General features: G+C 41.4%; 1 protein-coding gene across 2 annotated transcripts in view; it reads left to right on the forward strand.

Moving 5' to 3' along the window:
• Positions 1 to 19675, forward strand: part of LOC119176577 (E3 ubiquitin-protein ligase MARCHF6) — a 145544-nt gene that overhangs the window by 33976 nt on the left and 91893 nt on the right. For both annotated transcript variants that reach the window (XM_075877902.1, XM_037427936.2), the window contains exons 4-6: positions 6717 to 6860; positions 8151 to 8223; positions 9121 to 9256. In XM_075877902.1, the coding sequence (XP_075734017.1) occupies positions 6717 to 6860; positions 8151 to 8223; positions 9121 to 9256 (353 nt within the window). The remainder of the gene's footprint in view (positions 1 to 6716; positions 6861 to 8150; positions 8224 to 9120; positions 9257 to 19675) is intronic.

Genomic DNA, 19675 nt, shown 5'->3' on the forward strand with positions numbered 1-19675 from the left:
TTCATCAGACCCTATCGGACATGATCGCCATGTACATTCACATCAACCACACAAACTGAGATGCAATTCTACCTTTCGTGACATTCGCTTATAATATGGCTGCTCAACACACTACCGGCTTTTCTCCATTTTTCTCGTCTATGGTCGCTCACCGAGTTTCGCTCTGGATGTCTCTTTTTTTTCGGCCCCTGCACTCTCGACGGCTCCTTTCTCTGCAGAATTTTTATCTCGTCTCGCTCACTCCTGTCACCTGGCCCGCGTTAACATCGGCCTCTCTCAAGACACTCGAAAATCTCGCTACGACTCGTCTCGCCGTGTTGCGAGTGTTTGCCCTGGTGACGAAGTTCTTCTATGGACTCCACTGCGCGTGCCCAGCTTATGCGACAAATTCATCAGTCGCGTCATTGGGCCGTACACGGTGATTGAACAGACATCTGTCAATTACCATATTTCTCCTCTTAGCACTAATCCTGATAATCGTTTCCGAGTAACAGAGATAGTGCGCGTATCTCGTTTAAAGCCTTATGCGCGCCGCATTTCATAATACTCGCAAGCAACCAGGCGGCTGCTTTCACCGCGCGGGGGAATTAGTGGGAGCGCGACAAGCGAATGACTCTTCATTCTCTTTAGATATCATCATCACCTGTACATCTTCATCTGTAAATATCATCACCAGTGTGATTTAGCTCGAGCCTGGCTGAATAAACCAGTTCCTCACAATATATTGTTTATGCCAGGTATCTTTACGTGGCACGAGGAAGCAGTTTAAAAGAGCAGTCAAATTGGCTACTTGATTGTGGTTTATTCTTGTGCTGTTTACTTTTCTGGTGGGGGCAATATGGAACTGTTCATGAACAGGAACTAAGTTGCCCTTCACTCTGCAAACTTGTGCTTTTCTTCATTACCTGTACCAATCTTGTCCCCTATTAGTTCTAAGAACGTAGTTTAAAAATAACGAAAGGAATGTAACGAGGGTAGTGGGCATGGAGCTCGAGGATAGAAAAAGAAGAAGACTTGCTGTGATCGCAGGCTTGCGTTCAGTTAGCCCTTGCGCTAAATAAAGCTCTCCTTCGCCGAGTTCGCCTGCTTGTTCAACAACCCGTTTCAAGTGGTGGAAGTGCTGGGCACATCTGGTCCTCACCCTGGAACTTCGCAGCCGCACACTCCAACGACCTCCTACAATGACTGATCCGGGGCCATCTCATGCTGCTACTCCAGATCTCGCACCTGTGCCCGTCTTCTGCGCTGGCGCTCTCCGGCAGCGCGACCCCCCCCTATTTGGTGGCACAGAGGACCAAGATGTGGACAACTGGATTGCCGAGTATGAACTGGTGAGCGCCGTCAATAAGTGGAACGCAGCCGATAAGCTCACAAATGTGAGTTTTTACCTGACCGACGTGGCAAAACTATGGTACAGAAATCATCAAAGTGATTTCAGTACCTGGTCGGAATTGGCGAAAACCCTCGCGGAAGTCTTTGGCCGTCCTGCTGTCCGCCGCCTTCGTGCTGAACAGCGCTTGCGGGGCCGAGTACAGAGAGCAGATGAAACTTTCACGAGCTACATCGAAGATGTGCTATTTCTCGGCAAGCTCGTCGATTCGACTCTGGACGAGGCAGGCAAGATCAAGAACATCATGAAAGGAATCGACGACGGTGCGTTCCAAATGCTGGCTGCGAAGAGTCCCCAGACGGTCGCCGAGGTGATTCAGCTCTGCCAAAGCTATGATGAGCTGCGTAGGCAGCGCGCTTCTACGCGTTGCGCTGCTCAAGACACCGCGGACATCTCATCTCTCGGCTCAAGCCATACCATGACCCTTCTGTCTACACCTGTCCTTAGGTCGCCAGGATGGCTCCCTCATCGGCCGGGGGTGATTGTAACGAGGGTAGTGGGCATGGAGCTCGAGGATAGAAAAAGAAGAAGACTTGCTGTGATCGCAGGCTTGCGTTCAGTTAGCCCTTGCGCTAAATAAAGCTCTCCTTCGCCGAGTTCGCCTGCTTGTTCAACAACCCGTTTCAGGAAGTTATCCCAGAAAGTGTAGTAATGTTTTAACATTCCTTTTTTTTACAGAACTACTTTATGATTTTTTGAATGCTGCACTTACGAAGATTGGTTTTCCCGTATACTTTTACCAACACTCTCATGATATGATAGATTGCTAAGCTGTGTACGAAGGTAGATTTTGCCAATAAATGCATGATTTGATGAATATTGTTGTACAGTTAAACCCCTTTATAAGAGGCATGCTTTGGATGACAATTCTTGTCTTTTGTACAAGATGTCTCTTATAAACAGGGCATCTCGTATGCATTTTCTTATCAACTCATCATAAACAGGGTACCTCGTATGCATTTTCTTGTCAGTCCACATTTTAGTGTAGGCACGCTGGCGTCTCTTACACCCATTTGTCTCTTACATTAGTGTCTCTTATGAAGAGGTTTGACTGTATAATGTGTTTCTAATGGGTTAGAACTATTTAATCACTTTGATAAACAAAGAAACAGCCTAGTATTGAGTAGTATTCAGTTTGAATATCTTGCCAAGTTTGTTTTCTTGTCATGAAAAGATGTGTATCCTTTATAAAGTATTCTGTGACGATGAGTTTAAAACACTAGATTTAACAGGAGAGCTCTGCTTGTGATGCATGCTTGGCAGTATTGATTGCTATCATTAATTATTGTTAGGCCGGGTGCCATCAAGTTTTATTAAAATTCATACCACATGACTGCATTCGTTTTCAACCGCACTGCATCTCTCTCAAACATGGCTAGAGAGAGAGAACCACCATGCACACTGTGGGGAAAGGAGCAGCCATGGCTTTGAGTTAACAGATTCCCAGCGAGTTCGCATTTTGACAGCTGGGCAGGGCAATGAAGCACTTTCATCCTTGACAAGTGATAAGTTGACAGTCCACATGCTTGTTGTTTTGATCAAAGCACAGTTGAGGGCACTGCAGTACAATAGTGCATGAATGTAGTCACGTGGTTTTACTTTATATTTTGTGGGCTTTTTTTTAAACACTGAGAAAGGTTGCCATGTAGCACGTATATTGCCACAAAAAATTGGATTGGTTGTATTGTAATGTTCTCTTCAACATTGTGAAACGCAGTTGGCCCTCAAGTAAATAATAAAAAAATTTGTGTAGTTGATGTTATGAACTCGTTCACTGTGATATAAAAAATACTTTAATGAGTGCCACTCGATGGCATTGCAAAGGTCATTTGTTTTAGTTTTGGTTAACCACATTCTAAAAAATATTTGATTTTCAGTTACACGAAACACCCTGTATACGGGGTGTTTTTATTTTTGTTTTTTGCAAGGCAATACAGGTATCAGATAACCCTATAGTAGTCAGGCTCCCATGGCTTTCGCATATGAACGCTGTGTCAAAGCGGGAATGCTTTTCCACAGCTAGAATAAAGCTGTAGTGACTGATTAACTAAATATAATTAAATTTTAAATTATTGACTTTAGGGAATTTGTTTAGTCCGTTCTATTCCAAGACAGTTTACGGCAGACCTATTATTTAAAAATCGGAAAAAGTACATGCAATGAGAGATATTCTTTGTGCAATTTTAATGGCAATATTGAAACTGATTGTGCCTGGCTTGCAGGAAATACAGCAATTCTGTTAGGTCAGAGCAGCACTTGCTTCCAACAGTAGATGAAGAAATTTTAATCAGGGTGCGTCAAAGCAGATTTTGGTCACAAAAAGTTACTAGTAGTCTAAAATACACGAGTAAATCTCAATTTTTGTATGTGATTGGGTGTGCTTATCTGTTTCACAAACTTTAAACTGGCCTAAAGAAACTATTTTGACTGTCTAGAAACAGCTCTGCAATGGCTGCCTCTTAGTTTTGTTCGTTACAAAGAAAGGAAAGTTAGGTATTGGGGCTTTCTTGTGCGCAGCTTAAAATAAACAGATAAGCACAAAACACCACACGTGAAGGTAAGGCTATCCTTTGGTGCAAGTCAGATGACTTCCGTTTTCCATGACAATACACAACTGGGCATTTTAATTTAGACGTAACAGAGTGGCCAGATTACCTGTGCCTCAGCAGCAGTCAGTTTTGATATGTTTATAAAAATTGGAGGATGAGTATCTCGAATTATGTGCAACTTTTGTGATTTCTGAGAAATGGGTAAGCCATATATTTTTGTGGGCTACAGCTTCCTAGCATAAACAACTTCCCTAAATTCAGTTATTAAAAAGCTAATTATTCTTTTTATTAATTTTAATCAATCTGTCATTTTATTTACTACTTCAGGAAGTAGAGGGCATGGGATGAAAAGATCTTGACTAAGTTAACTAAAAGCTTGACTAAGCTTTCTAGCTTATTACAGTTCAGCAAGCAGTGGCGACATACAAAAACCTGGTGCACATAAGTATAAATACAAATAGAGCATACATTATTCTTGCACATGATCACCAAAACAATGCAATATGTACCCACAATTCAGCGAGGAGAAAAAAGAAGAAAACTTTGTCATTTTAAGGGTAAATCACCACCTTCAAAAACACATTTTTTTGAAAAATATTGTTTTCGGAGATTTTACATATTCATGTTGCCGGTCCATTCAAGAATACCTAGAGAAAAAATTATGTAGCTATCTTGAGTCGCTCAAATGTTACCACCATTTTTTCAACCCTTGATGAATGCATGCGAAATCGAAACTGAAGATTTCCGTTTTTTTTTTTTTCAACCTTTGGTGAATGCATGCGAAATCGAAACTGAAGATTTCCATTTTCACAGCACTTGCCATCTCGTCATAAATATTTTTAATATACATATTACATAATGCTAGGTTATCTAAGTACGTTTTAAAGCTTGTGGAACATCACGTTCTCATTTTATTTTAAAATTTTCACTACTTGGTTGGAGCACTCCACTAGTCAAAGTGCGCTCATTTTCGTTCAGCAGTCATTGTTGTTTTCTATGTCATTCAAGTCCTTGGATTTAATTCTGGCTTTTTATGAAAAAAGTAATGATATTTTATAAAACATGGTGAAGCACAGGACAAAAAATAAGCATAAACGCAAGTTAAATATTCAGTACGCCAAGTGTGGACCCACCGTGGAGCATGGGGATGAGAGTCACCTATAGACACAAAACGAGCTAGGAAAAAAATTCTTTCGTCTCGTTCAAAATAAGCTTGTACCACTTTAAAAGAGGTCCTAAGCTTTAAGCCTGGTGAATTTCAGGCATCTTGAATGTTTCTTTGTTACATGAAAATTCGATTCAAATCTATAAAGCCATTTTTCTATAAACGTGATTTTTTCCATTCTATTGTTACGTGAACAATTATTCTAACTAATATTTTCACATAAAATATTGCGTGCTGTTTCTTTATAGGTGGATCTGTGTATTCAAGCAGAATTACTGATAACAAGCAGTAACTTTTTGTAATATATGGCTAACTGCATACAAAACAACTTCCCAAATATCAACTTTTTCACTCTTTTTATGGTAACACGCCTAGGCTTTAAGATATGATGGTCATGGAGGTTAGATGCAATGGGTGTTGTCCTCACCACATAGCTGCCAAGTCAGGTTGAGTCACACTAAAAGTTTTTTTAGTGATCACTGTTGGCAAAACATACATATTTTGGCACTTTTTGATTCTTGTAAATTTAATTTGTTATATTTTTACCTATTTAGTCATCTTAATTTTAAGATTTTCTAAAGCTCTACAAGCCAAAATCATAATTGTAACTTTTGGACTAAAACTAAAATTTTTTCTCGACGGTGTTGACCTACCTCAATGTCAGTTTAGCTTTGGAAAAATGTTTAAAATGCACGGTGGGTCAAAGTCCTTCATCATGAGTTTATTAAGCAAGGTAGGCACAGTGTGAGATATTACAATTTGCTTGAGAATTAGAGACATGTCATATTTCTTCATGGTTAGTATCGCAGATGCTCTAGTTGGCATGTTGCGTGGCAAAAAATTATTTGTATAGGTATTTTTATTTATGTTGAATGTATATAATTTCATTAAACATTTCTCACTATTTTTCATTTGGATAATCTGTGACAAGCTATTGAACTGCTTGGAAATTATTAGTAGTATGAATCGTGTAATTTAAGTTTTTACAGCAATGCAATGTCATTATATAAGTACCTTACTGAAGTACGTTTGGCTTATTTTAGGTGTATGCTTTGAGATTTATTGGTTTACAAAAAAAAAAAAAAAAGCAGGAGCAAGCTTGTAGTTTACTAAAATATCTTGGGAAGTATGGTTGGATAAATTCATGGTACCACAGAGCCATATATCTTAATAGGTGTGGTTTTTGTCAGTGTGGGGTGCTCTGATTAATTCAGTGCAGTACACTTTACATGAGTGTGAGGTGTGCCTGCCTTTATTTTTTAAAATTCAAAGTGTTGCCCTCAACTCTAAGCGTCATGAGTTTTACAAGAACCTAAGCAGTAAATAAAATTTAAAAAAAGTGTGGTATATGCAGTGTTTAAAAATATGATACAATGTGTAAATGCAACTGGACCCGATGCGCTAAAATTTTTTGCTTTTGTGATGTCTAGCTCTAGGTTGTGGCGTCCAGGCCTTGCAAGATTTGCATGGCTAAACTCTTAACATTGTGTACTTGCCTGATACATATCTGAGGTGTATATTGCTGTCTGTTAGCGTGCTCTGCATTGTGTATCTTCTTTTATATATAAGACTTGGCCCCTTGTCATTCATTATTATTCTTGTTTCTGAGCAGTTTACTCTCCTGACATGCCAAAGCGGTTGCCAATACGGGACATAGTGAGCGGCCTGCTGAGCAGCCTGGGCACGGCCATCCGCTACTGGCTGCATTACACTGTGGTGGCCTTTGCTTGGCTAGGCATAGTGCCCCTTACAGCCTGTAAGTGTGGCATTCTTTTATTCGTACATGTGTGTTTTGTACAGCATAGAGCCATTGCTGCTGAGTGTCTATACCTTTGTTAATACTGGCTGTCCTGGCTATCTTGTACTAAGAATAAAAAAAAGCATGCACTCTAGGAAAGTTATAATGGTAGTTGTGTGTACATACATGTATTTTTTAATGACCAAGGGCAAATTTGTTCATCAACTTTAAATAGCCACTTTTGTTGTTCTTTCTAAACTTGCTAAAATATATTAACTTTATGTTGTATGTCACCTCAGATAACACTGGAATGAAGAATGTTTTTGCTGAAATCTGCCTGTTTCTTGAATCCGTCTGTTTCTTTTTTCCTAAAAAAAAAAAGCAAGAGTGTGTGAAACATGCAAATATGAAATAGACATGTGCTCATGTGCCACTACTTAAGTGTTTTCAACCATTAGTTAGTGTATACAATGCGAGGTGTTTATTCATTACTGCATTATATAAGGCTTCGAGACGTCAGTAGTGTGTTTTGATACAAGTAAATCAAATACCCTGAAGCCCTGTACAATAAACAAAGCAGTCATGTATCAATCAAAGAATGCTTGGAAGCACTTGAGTAGCGGCATAGCATGCGTCTGTTTCATATTTGACGTTGAACGCGCTTAAAAAAACAACCAGGCAGATTTCATCAAAATATGAAGGCTTGATTTCGGTGTTGTTTGAGGCAAGGTACAACATGAAGTTAATATTTTACCGATTCGAGCAAGAATAAAAAGCTTGGCCAAATAAAGTTAATTATCAGTACTTAGTCACGAAAAAAATGCTAATTGTATGTAATAGCTGGTTTGTCAACTCAACAAGGCTGCGAATATACCTGTGTCTTATTGCGAACAGCACTTGCATAGCAAGCTTTACGAACAGGTTTTTTCTTCACCTTATATATAAAGTCTGCATTTAGCCTATTTCTTGCTATATCTATGTTTCAGAATATGTAATTAGCCTAAGAGATTGTATTACATAATTAATCTGCTACATACATTTTTGTATTGTACTTTCTGTAAATCTTCATCCTATGTTAGCTGAAAGAAATGTTTTTATAAAAACTACTTTTGCTGCTTTATCTAGAGCAGTTGTATTTTTATGTATTACATAATTAATCTGCTACATACATTTTTGTATTGTACTTTCTGTAAATCTTCATCCTATGTTAGCTAAAAGAAATGTTTTTATAAAAACTACTTTTGCTGCTTTATCTAGAGCAGTTGTATTGTTTATGCTGTAACTTTTGTCATATGCTTTCTCATGCAGGTCGCATATATCGATGCCTGTTTACTGGGTCTGTGAGCTCACTCTTGACATTGCCTTTGGATATGCTTTCCACGTGAGTGTCTTAAGTTCTTGTGGTTCTCGAAAAGGATTGATTTTCCAAAGTGCGAAGTAGAACAGGTAGCAGTTATGCTTTGTGTGCCAAGTTAATTGCTTTGTGAATTGTGGTTTGGTTTGGTACTTGGTTTTGGTTTCTTTTCATATGGACTGGAAATAGGCTGGATATGGACTGCAAATAGGCTGGTTGAATTTATGGTTCGGAGAATATGTGGAAAGACATGTTTTCGCAAGCAAGCGCAGTTGTCAGTCAGCGGAAGGTGGTGCCGCATGGTTGTCTAGGAGTCTGCCAAAACTGCTATGTAAAGCGGGCGTCATTAATTATAGACTAAATATTGTGCCAAAATATTTTGGAATCAGCATGTTGAATCCTTATTGAAAGAGGGAAAATTACAATCAGGCAGCTGCATTCTCTTTTCACAAACCCTTTGAATCTGCTATATATAGTGTTCTCTTTTTGTCTTTTTTCTGTTTTTTTCATTGAGTGTTTCAACAGGTACTTCCCTTTTGGTCATGGGTAGGGCTGTCTTCAAATGCTAGAGTAGCTTAGCAGTTTCTTGATTGCTAAAAGAGTGAATATGATCGAGCTATTTTTTAGATATTAGATGCTTTTACCAGTGTCGGAGATACAGCAAACACCTTCAGTATTGAGAATTGCAAAGCAAGTCATAAAACATTTGTGTCTAGTATGTGCATTTTCCTGGCAAGAAAATTTTAGAAATTGGTTTGCCCTTTTTGCTGGCTGATGGCTGTATCTTATTTGTTACGCAAATTTTCAGTGTCCTGTTTTGGTAATTTTAAATGTTTGCTTTTGTCCTGAGTTTAATTGTGTTGCCATGTAGCCCGAAGCATTGGCCACTTGTTTAAAACACATTATGGTTGCTTGTATTTGCAGGGAGAACTTGCTGTCAGACAGCTTGTATGGCTGTTGCATTGTTACTTGCACGCTGTGTGCCTTTATCAGTTTGGTCTGGTTACGAGAACAAGTCATTCATGGAGAGGGGCCAGACTGGCTGGAGCAAGACCCACAGGTAATTCAGTGACTGCATGTTCCTGTGGGCTCTGTGTGCAGACATGCCTCCTTACGATGACTTAGAGATGGTTGATATCGAGAAGTGGCATATGTTTTGAGGAATGCTCTGGTCGATTAGGGAGTTTTGTTTTTAATTCAGGCTACAGTGCAGCCAAATTTGTGTGCCTTTCATGATCATCAAATGTGTACCGAAGGTTGTATACCTATCAAGGAGTAATGAGTTGTTGGGCTTGATTTGCACAGCATTAGTATATGTTTGTGTGTATGTGTGTGGGACGTCAAATACGTTTGAGCTTTAATATGTCAAAATACTGTGTTGACAAGAATGGGCATTGGAGACTTCTGTTGATAGGGATTATCTTGAGATTTAAGAGATACTGCTGGCTCTTACCTTATTCACTGCAATAGTAGCAGGTTCTTGCAGCAGACACTGCTGTCTTGATTGCTTGTTTCCTCTTCATATAATGGCACTATGTTTGTACTAGCAAGTTCTTCATAATTCACACATCTTCATAATTCACACAGTATTTTGCGGAGCTGGTGCTGTATGGTAGCCTGCTACATGGTCCATGGTGTGCTCACAGATGTAACCCTACTCTAAAAATCTGCATGGTGCACAAGATCCCAGATAAATGGTCAAGCGGGAATGAGCAGGGTTTTAGTGTTAGTGCTAAATGTGTGGGAATATTCTACATTTCAACATTGAATCAATCATTGTTCGAAATTGTATATTCTAATATTTTTCATATGGTTTCTTGATAATGCATATTGTCAACTGCGCAAGATAAAACATGTACTAATTGAAGCAAAACTGCAATAACTGTATGCAGAGAGCTCCGGTAAAGAGTCGGGAGTGCTCGGCTTATGAAGAGGCATAATCTCTTTTCTGTCAGAAGGAAGGGCAAGGACTCTTTCTTGCTGTCTCCTACAGCCCATTCCTGGTTATGCCATTAGGCTGAAAAGAAAAAGCTCTTGCCATCACCATACCAGCAACAAATTTCACTGCATTAGGCATTGTTTATGCATAGTGAATCATTGCCATAAATTCCATTTTAGGTTTATTAAAATTATGTGCATAGACTGCATGAAAATTCCAGAAAATTTGTAGCATGGCCTCTCATTAAAGGTTAACGTTGCAATATTGACTTTCATAGCGCTTGCTACTCTACTGACCATGCCAACTTGGTGCAGATATTTAGCTGTGAAGCAGCAGGGCAGTAGATGCAGCTCATGAATGTCAACACCACTGAAACTGCACTTACGCGCATCTGCTGTGTCTACTAGACAGGCCATAAAATTCCATTGGTTGGCAATGTTCTGTTGAGGTGCTATAGTATTGACATATGTGGATGCAGCTTGAAGCATGCTACAAATCTCTGCAACTTCACTCGTTTTTGATGTATTCTAAAAATTTTTGCGGCAGTCGATTCGCGAGGCAATAAGCTCTTTTAATTTAGCTATGCAATGATTACTTTGGAAGGTGTTGCAGGGCTACTTTAAGTCTTTTCTATAGATTTTTCGCTTTGCCAATGAATGCTGCCTGACAGTCAGTATATTACCTATAGATGACCCCTTGGGCTCTCTCTCTCACTGTGTATGGTCCATAGGTTTGGTAGGAGGTTGATTCCTGCGAAAGGGGGTAATTCTTGAAGTTTGTTTCCTGCTGCTGGACTGCTTTCAGAATGAAATTGAGTTGGCAGCTGATTTTTTTCTTTTAATTCAGTTCAGGGATACAGTTTTTTCCTTCTCTCATTGTCAACAGACTGTGACCTTGACTGGCAGCAAAAGCTATTCTGACTGCAGTCAAACATGAGTGTATGGCATTGTTTAGTGTGCGGTTCAAACATCCCCTTATAAATCTCATTGAAAAGTATAGCACACCATCTGTACAATTATGGAATCGCACTTCAACATTCGAAATATTGAACACTGTGCTGTGGTGCATCCTTGCAATGTTTTAACTGGCACATGATGAAAAGTTGATGTGCATTTAATTTTTATTTTGCAAATCAGTAGTATTGTTAGAGGGCCACTCACCTGGTTTGACAATTTTGAGCTGAGAAGCGGAATGCATAGATGGGGTGTTCACGATCACGTTTGCCAAAATTTGGAACGCTACACGCCACAGAAATGAGTCGAATTTCAAGATGAACACTGCTCCCCCTTCCTGTTGCGGAGGGGTGCCCAGAGAATGAGGGCATGACGTGCACGTGTGAATGGCCCTACGTACATGGCAGTGCAGTGATGTTGGTCCTCTACGTAGACGACTATGCTCTGATGTTGCCAACAGTGGCACGTGACATGGCGAAAATTATTTAACATGACATGCATAGTTTATGTAATTTGTTGCTTGAAGAGATTAATAAAACTTCATATAAATATTGAGACCCAGTAAGGGAATGTGCGCGTTTTTTATCCATTTTTTCCCCGTGAATTGCAACGAGATGCGGGGCTGATGTACCAGCGTGTCACATGCGTTCGTGTCCCCGCAGTCAGCGCATCGAGCAGATGACAGCCGTGGAAGCGAAATTAACGCTTCTACTTGTTCGCGCACTCATTTTCATCCTCTATTATACGGCGTCTAAGTCAGCGTTTTCAAACCATCCCGCAGAAACAAGCAGTAAACCACAAAATAACGCTAGTAAAAAAAAAAAAAAAAAAAAACGCCGCTCGCGTGTTTGGGGGCTGGGCTTGTTCAGGCATGTCATGCATACGTGACCTCTTGGTTGGATGCCGGAGAGGATAGGGAAGAGATTTGGCTTGCGAAGGCTACACGGGGGAGCAGCAAGGGTTTTGAGTTTGCCTCCTCTCGTCGACATTTCGCGCCGCTTCAAAAAAGCAGTTTTCTCAGCTCGTAATGAACCGGTCGAAAAAAATTTTTTGGCATATAGCTCTTCATTGGACACACAACAACTTCTGCTGTTTAACTAAAATTTGTTATGGGGCCTGGTGATTGACCCTTAAAGTTTACGCTGTACACGTAAAAGTGGATGCGTGTTGAATTCAAGGCCATGCTAGAATAGTGGGCAAATGCAGCCAAATGAAAGGGTAGTGTGTGCTAAAGCACTTTCTTTATTTTATTTAAATTGTCCTGCCAGATAATTAGGTAGACCAATTTGACCATTTAGTTCTATTAAGCTTGAATAGACAGAATTTGACTATATTTATGCCACAACAAAGTGGCACTGTTTTGGCAACTGATGTCAAACGGGGACTTGAATCTGAAGGGCATTGTAAGCCATGGAGAAAAATTAACTGGATATTTATCTCGGAACCTGGATGGCTCACACGTAAGGGACTTAAATTTCACTTTATAATCATAGATTATGAATAGTGTGCATCACAACACAAACTCGTGATGTGGTAAAAAACACTAATAATAACAGATAGAACTACTGGCCTGTAGACCACTAGACTAGAGACTGGTATGGGTAATCCCTGTAGTGGCTATAGTGGCCAGTACGTAGACCACTACAGGGATTCTAGATCATAAGAGGCCTCATAATCTGATGTGCACGTCCCACAAGAAAGTGTGGTGGTTAAGTTTGTGCAATTTTAATTCACGGCCTTAACCCCAACCCCCCAACTGCTTGAACTGTCACCAAACTGCTTTGGACGAGTAGAACTCGTCCTAGTGGAATAGGTACTCCTCTCTAGCGTTTAGGTGGAGAAGCATGCATTTACAGTTTATATCATGTGTCATACACTAGATGGCAGCATTTTCTCGAGGATTTAGTTTTCTCCTGCGGCAGGAGTGCAGTTTTTGTATGGAGAGATGGCGTGTGATGGCGGCGGGCCATTCATATCTGACCCGTGAACACGAGAAAGAAGCTATTCATTTTCGTCATCTTGTTTGAGGGATGACTAAAGGCCCGATTTTTAGGCAATAAAAAAGTGTGTGTTAGGCACCGAAGACAGGCAGGTAAAACACTTTTAGGCATTCAAAATTATTAATATAGGCACAATCAAATTCTACGAAAGTTGAAATAATTTAAAACAAGAACGTCGGTGACTTGTATTTACGTCAACAAGCAGAAGAAAAGATATTGTTTAAGATAGCGCAAAAGCATGAATGGTTGAGCGTAGGCACGCATTTTCGAAACAATTCGCAGATTACGGTCTTTCGTTTTATCGTCTAGCATTGTAAGTCAAGTGTCTACCGTCCAATCAAAACTTTCCCGGGTATCTTTTATTTCATCCTGACTGGGAATAGCAGTGCAGGATGAAATAACCAGACCACTGATCCCCAGAAGGGAAGGATGCCAGATTTAATCGCGTAGGATCAATTTTTCCCCGGTCGGTGAACACCTTAGAGGGCCCCTCACTAGGTTTGGGCACTTCGAGCTGACAAGCGTAATGGATGCACTAGGCACTCAGGGTCATGCTTGTTAAGATTTGCAACACTACATGTCGCACAAAAACGCTAGGATTCTACTAAGTGCAACTTGCCCTTCTCGCGATCGTGCGCCCCAAGTTGGAGGGAGTGACATGCAGCAAGGAATGATCCTGCTTTTACGTCACACCTCTACGTTGACATTTGGTATTCTGACGTCGCGCATCGTACACTCTTCATCCGAACTTGGTTAAATGCTAGCTATATTTAGAAAAATAGATGAAAAATGCCCGCTTTCTGGTTATATGTATCCTGCATTTTAAAGGGTACCTCAATAAGAGCATTGTACGTGACATTATTCTAGTTGGCATCTGTAATTTTTGTATTCTGTTGTGTAGCATGATTCAGGAGTACCTTGTTTAGGTAAGAAGATTCATGTGATATAGAAAGGGAAGCGTAAAGAAAAAGAGCAAAGAAAGACAGCGGTACATCTTTGTCTTTGTCTTTTTTTTTTCCTGGGTCTTTATGCTGCCCTTTCAAAATGAATATAATGTTTGAAAGCTGAGAAAAGTATTGAAACACGCATACAGAATGTCAGCTTCGTATTATTTTTATTTTTGTTTTGAATAGCTGCGAGATGCTATACACTAATCCGCCTAGTTTCGCATCTGGCTCAGTGGACCAGTGGCTAGGGCGCTTCGCTGCTCACCCGAATGTCGCGGGTTCGATTCCGGCCGCGGCTGTCGCATCTAGATGGAGACGAAAAGGTAGATGCCCGCGTACTGTGTTATGTGAGTGGACGTTAAAGAGCACCACATGGTCAAAATTTTCAGAGACCACCACTACTATTACTACTATATACTACTACTACTACTACTACTACTACTACTACTACTACTGTGGGCATTTAGTATACCAATCCTCTTCATCTGTACATTATCATCATTATCATGTATTGCTCATGCATCCTCATCGTTGTCACGTATCATCATCATCTTGGTTGGTGCATCTACGCTGTCGGCTGCCGGTTCCTCGGGCCTAATAAAGGTCTTCCAAACGAAGACTTCATGCGTGGTGGAGGTGCTGGGTATCGATCCCAGTACCTCTCGCCGACGCTCTTTCTCGCTGCCCACTACCAGGGACTCCACTCGGGGTTTCCGCAATCAATTTGCACAACACGCCCTCGGAGTCCACGTCTACGACGGTTTCCTCTCTCGCCTCTATGGACCAGCTGCCTTCGGACGACCCGCACGATTTTTCTTCTCGACAGCTGGCTGACCCATACTGTCGACGTATTATAGGCTACCTCACTGGCAGTTCCGATCCACCTAATGCGAGGCTCCGTCGCCAACTCTCGCAGTTTAAGCTGGATAACTCGGTGCTGTACCGCAAAATTTACCATCCTGACGGTCAGCGCTGGGTTCCCGTTCTACCCCGATCGCTTCAGTCCGAAGTCCTCAGAGCACTTCATGACCATCCGACGGCTGGTCACCTTGGTGACCACAAAACCTACGATCGCCTTCGAAGTCGGTTTTATTGGCCAGGTATTACCACTAGTGTAGCTCGGTACGTTGGGTCCTGCACTACCTGCCAATGTAGAAAACTACCCACATCTGCTCCAGCCGGTACACTACAGCCTCTTCCATGCCCAGCCACACCATTCGAAGTTGTAGGCATCGATCTTTATGGCCCCCTTCCAGTCAGTGCTGCGGGAAACCGATGGATAGTAACAGCCGTTGACCATTTGACGCGCTACGCCGAAACGACATCTGTCACTACCGGTTCAGCTTCTGAAATTGCCGACTTCATCCTCCGAGCCATTATACTGCGTCATGGTGCTCCACGTGTATTGCTCAGCGACCGTGAAAGGGCCTTCCTTTCACAACTAGTGAACGAACTTCTTCGCGCCTCTGGCACAACTCACAAGACTGCCTCTAGTTATCATCCCCAAACTAACGGCCTCACTGAGCGATTCCACCGCACTCTTGCTGACATGATCGCCGCCTACATTCAACCAGACCACAAGAACTGGGATGTAGTTCTGCCATTCATCACTTTCGCCTACAATACGGCTATTCAGCGGACAACCGGCTACTCACCATTTTACCTAGTTTATGGACGCTCCCCTACTTCTTTGCTGGACGTCTCTTTCTTTACCTGCCATGCGGATTCATCTCCATCCTCTTCAGAGGAATACGTTTTGCGGCTCACAGAGAGCCGCCAACATGCTCGTATAAACACTGAAGCCCGACAGCAAAACAGAAAGCTGGTTTATGATGAATCGCATCGTGCTGTATCCTTTCAACCTGGCGACGAAGTGCTCCTTTTAACGCCAATTCGCAGACCTGGTTTGTGCGACAAGTTCCAGCCGCGATTTATCGGGCCGTACACAGTTCTTGAAGAAACTTCACCAGTACATTATCGCGTGACGCCACTTGTAGCCCCAGCAGATCGCCGTTATCGAACTACTGAAGTCGTCCATGTCTCCCGTATGAAGCCCTTCATGCGACGTTTTTTGTCCCCTTGACTTGCCGCAACCAGGCTGGCCGCTTTCACGAGGGGGGAATCAGTGTGGGCATTTAGTATACCAATCCTCTTCATCTGTACATTATCATCATTATCATGTATTGCTCATGCATCCTCATCGTTGTCACGTATCATCATCTTGGTTCGTGCATCTCCGCTGTCGGCTGCCGGTTCCTTGGGCCTAATAAAGGTCTTCCAAACCAAGACTTCATACTACTACTACCCCATTTCGCTTGCGTTCATCTTCTCCTCGTTCCTGCGTTGTGCCTTTGCCATCCTTGACAAAGCTTAGCTTCTGTTTGGTGTGTCGTCTCTGACCGCAGTTTCAGCAGAGTGGCGCCGTGTATAGCGGTCACGATACATGATCTTTGCCAGCCTCTCCAAAAGTGCGCGCACTGACAGATTCATTCTACAGAAACGGGTAATATACAACAGAGAACACCGAAATGGCACAACATCGATAGTGTACGTGTACGAGTAGGCTGGGGCACGTCATGGGCACGTGACCTTAATTATGCATGATGTTCTTGGTGCCTATGCATCATGTGATACTCCAGCCCCGATACTGAAGAAAGCAGAGAAGGAATTAGGCTCGCGATGGCTACACGGGGCGAGAGGCAAGGGATTCAAGCTTGTCTCTTCGCATCATGGCTTTGCGGCTCGTAGCAAACCAATTTGAAAAATCACCGTGGTAGAACACTTTTCATTGGGCACACAAAAACTTCTAGTGTCCAGTGTCTAACTACAACTTGTTATGTCACCTAGAGAGGGGTGCTTTAAAAAGTAAATTATAAACAAAATAAAAGCCACGTGCACATCGCATTATTACTCGAAGGTGCTGCAGCTGATGGGCTACAATGTCAAAGAAAACACGTGTTCATTGATACAGCACACTTGTACCTCTTTTTAAGCCATTTCATTCAGTCATGAAACTAACAAAAATGTTTTATTATAAAAATTAGCTCTGATACGACATTATAAAACTTAAAACAATTGCCATTGCACGAAGAGGAATGTTTTGGTACGTTCAGTTTTGAATAAAAGTTTTATCATGAAATACTTGACATAGGATTTAAGCGCAGTTTAGTTCGACGTGAGCTGTCATTTTTTGAGTAATGGCTTAAAAATATTGCAGATCTGTTCTGTATTTTTTCACGTTTGTCACTCAAAGACATATCCTGAAAAATCTTATACGGAAGCGTATTCGGGCATAGGGTGAATGTATGCTAAATACATTGTTAATTGTGAATATGCCAGTGCCTGTCTCAGGCTTCGCTGTATAATGTACAACAATATGGGGGCCGTCGCCACCACTGAATCAACATGAGCATTCCGTGAGTGGCCCTCTATCGTTTTTTATTTGTTCTCCATCTGCCCGTGGCTGCACAGAAAAACCTGCTGTTCCTTTCCCACCACAACAACCAGGTTTTCAGGGTGGTTTTTTATATCGTTCAGGACACTGGACAGATGTCCGTAAAGACATCGGCCATAGATGCCACTCATGTATTTTCTTATCCCATCGTTACTTCTCTCTCCTCATTAATCTGCAGGCGCTGAGATGTGCTTCCACTTAAGGCTGCAGAAATAGCGTCTTTTGCACTCCTCATGCTCCCCCTCCAATCGCTCGCAGCATGTCAGCTCTGTGGCGTATGGTGGCCAGCGAGTGCCATTTCACTGCGGTTAGAGATTGTTTTCTGGATGTTGCTAGAACTAAAGGATTTTGTTGAACCTCGTAGTGTTAGGAAATATCAATGTTGCCTTTTTCACATGAATAACGCTTTCAAACCGCATTCAAAAACTAAATTTCAGCCTAAATAGCGCTCATTTAGGGGCTGATTTGGATAATAGGCATTTATAGGCGTTTAGGCACGAACAGCAAAAATAGGCATTTATAGGCACTATAAAAACACACTAAATGCCCTCAACCTCCAGTTCATGCTCATATACCAAATGGCACAATAGGAACGCAAGGAACAAAATAAGCATTTGCCTATAATCCGGTCTCTAGTTATGATGATTCGAGTACAGATATTGTGTCCGGAAGTGAAGGCAGCGATGACGGTGAATGAGTAGCTTCTCTGGTGAGGATGAAGACGGCTCGAACGCGAACATTGCAAGTGCCCACCAGTGAAGACGCCTTGCATTATTGAGTGTTTTGAAATTTTCTGCACAGGCCCGAAGCTTCCAGAGTGAAATACCCCAAGAGTGCTTAGCCTACACAAGTCAAGAAAGATGTGGTGTCTGTAACTGTTTTGTTTATAACGTTTTTAATCTTATTAGCAGCAGGTATTGCGCTTCCTATGTATTCAGAAATCAACTTTATTCCGTTGATTTGACTAAGTATGTGGTGAAAATATGTTTTCAATATCGACAAGCTGCTCTTTAGTACAACCAGAATCGAAATCTGCAATAAAAAAGGTAGGCACTTTCTGATTGGAAATTTTCGAAAAAAAAAAAAATAGCAGTTAAAAGGTTAAAGGGGCTGACTGGTCTTAGACATTCTTTTGTTTATTTCTTCAGTGATCTTGATAAAACTGCTCAGGATTATGCAATTTTTTGTGCTGATTTCAAATATTTAATTGGTTTTCCTGTAGCTCATATTGTTCCTGAGATAAATGAACTTCACCCCTATTGTTTAAGGCCACCATAGAAAAAAAAGTGCTTAATTATAAGTGATATATAAGATATGCCAATATAGACTAATGACTATAGGTTGAAAGTATGCAAGAGTTTTTTGTTTTTAGGCATTTCTTAGTTATTTTACAGCGAAATGAACGATTCATTTTCAAAAGCAGTTGGAATCATGTTACATTTTTGATGAGTAATTAATTAAAAAGGCTTCTGCTCTAAATACTTCTCCAATACTTGCACTCTACACACATACAGCTTTCCATTGCAAAAAGAATTATTGTTGTACCTGCCCTAACTGCTGAGATATCGAGGCCTCAAAATTGAACAGTTGTAGATTGACATTTTTGAGCAAAATGGAAAAAACTGAAAATGCACAGCGTAATCCTCATAAAGGTGCTCATTAATTTATAGCAGAGCTGTCACTCTGCCGAGCAGGTATCCTCAAATGAATGCGATAAGGTTGCCGGCAATGAGTCAAAAGTGCACGTTCATTGCCACGGGCCACCTCGCCATGGCTCTTTTCTGATGCTTCTCTGTTAAGGCAAGGCCCAACTGTGTGGAAGTCACTAATCATCAGTCTCTGCTATTACCGAAAAGTGGAAAACTTTACGCGGCCATAGGCGAGCACACGAGGGGGGCAGGCTGCCGCCCCTAGTCGCCTAAGAGGGGGGCACAAAATCAGCTTCATACATTAACTAGGGGGCACCCTCCTTGTCATCAGGGGGGGATGGGGGGGGTGTACAAAATCGGCACCATACATTGACTTAAGGGGGGAGGTGGCATTGAAAACAAACTTTTTTATTTATTGACCTACAGCAATGAAATTTGGCATGCATACTCATAAGTGTCTAGAATAGAGAAATATGCAGTTTCATCATGATAGCTTCAGTAGTTCTCAAGTTACATAATGCTACACGATCCAATTAC

This window comes from Rhipicephalus microplus, chromosome X, assembly GCF_043290135.1.
Source record: "Rhipicephalus microplus isolate Deutch F79 chromosome X, USDA_Rmic, whole genome shotgun sequence".
NCBI classification, from domain to species: Eukaryota; Metazoa; Arthropoda; class Arachnida; order Ixodida; family Ixodidae; genus Rhipicephalus; species Rhipicephalus microplus.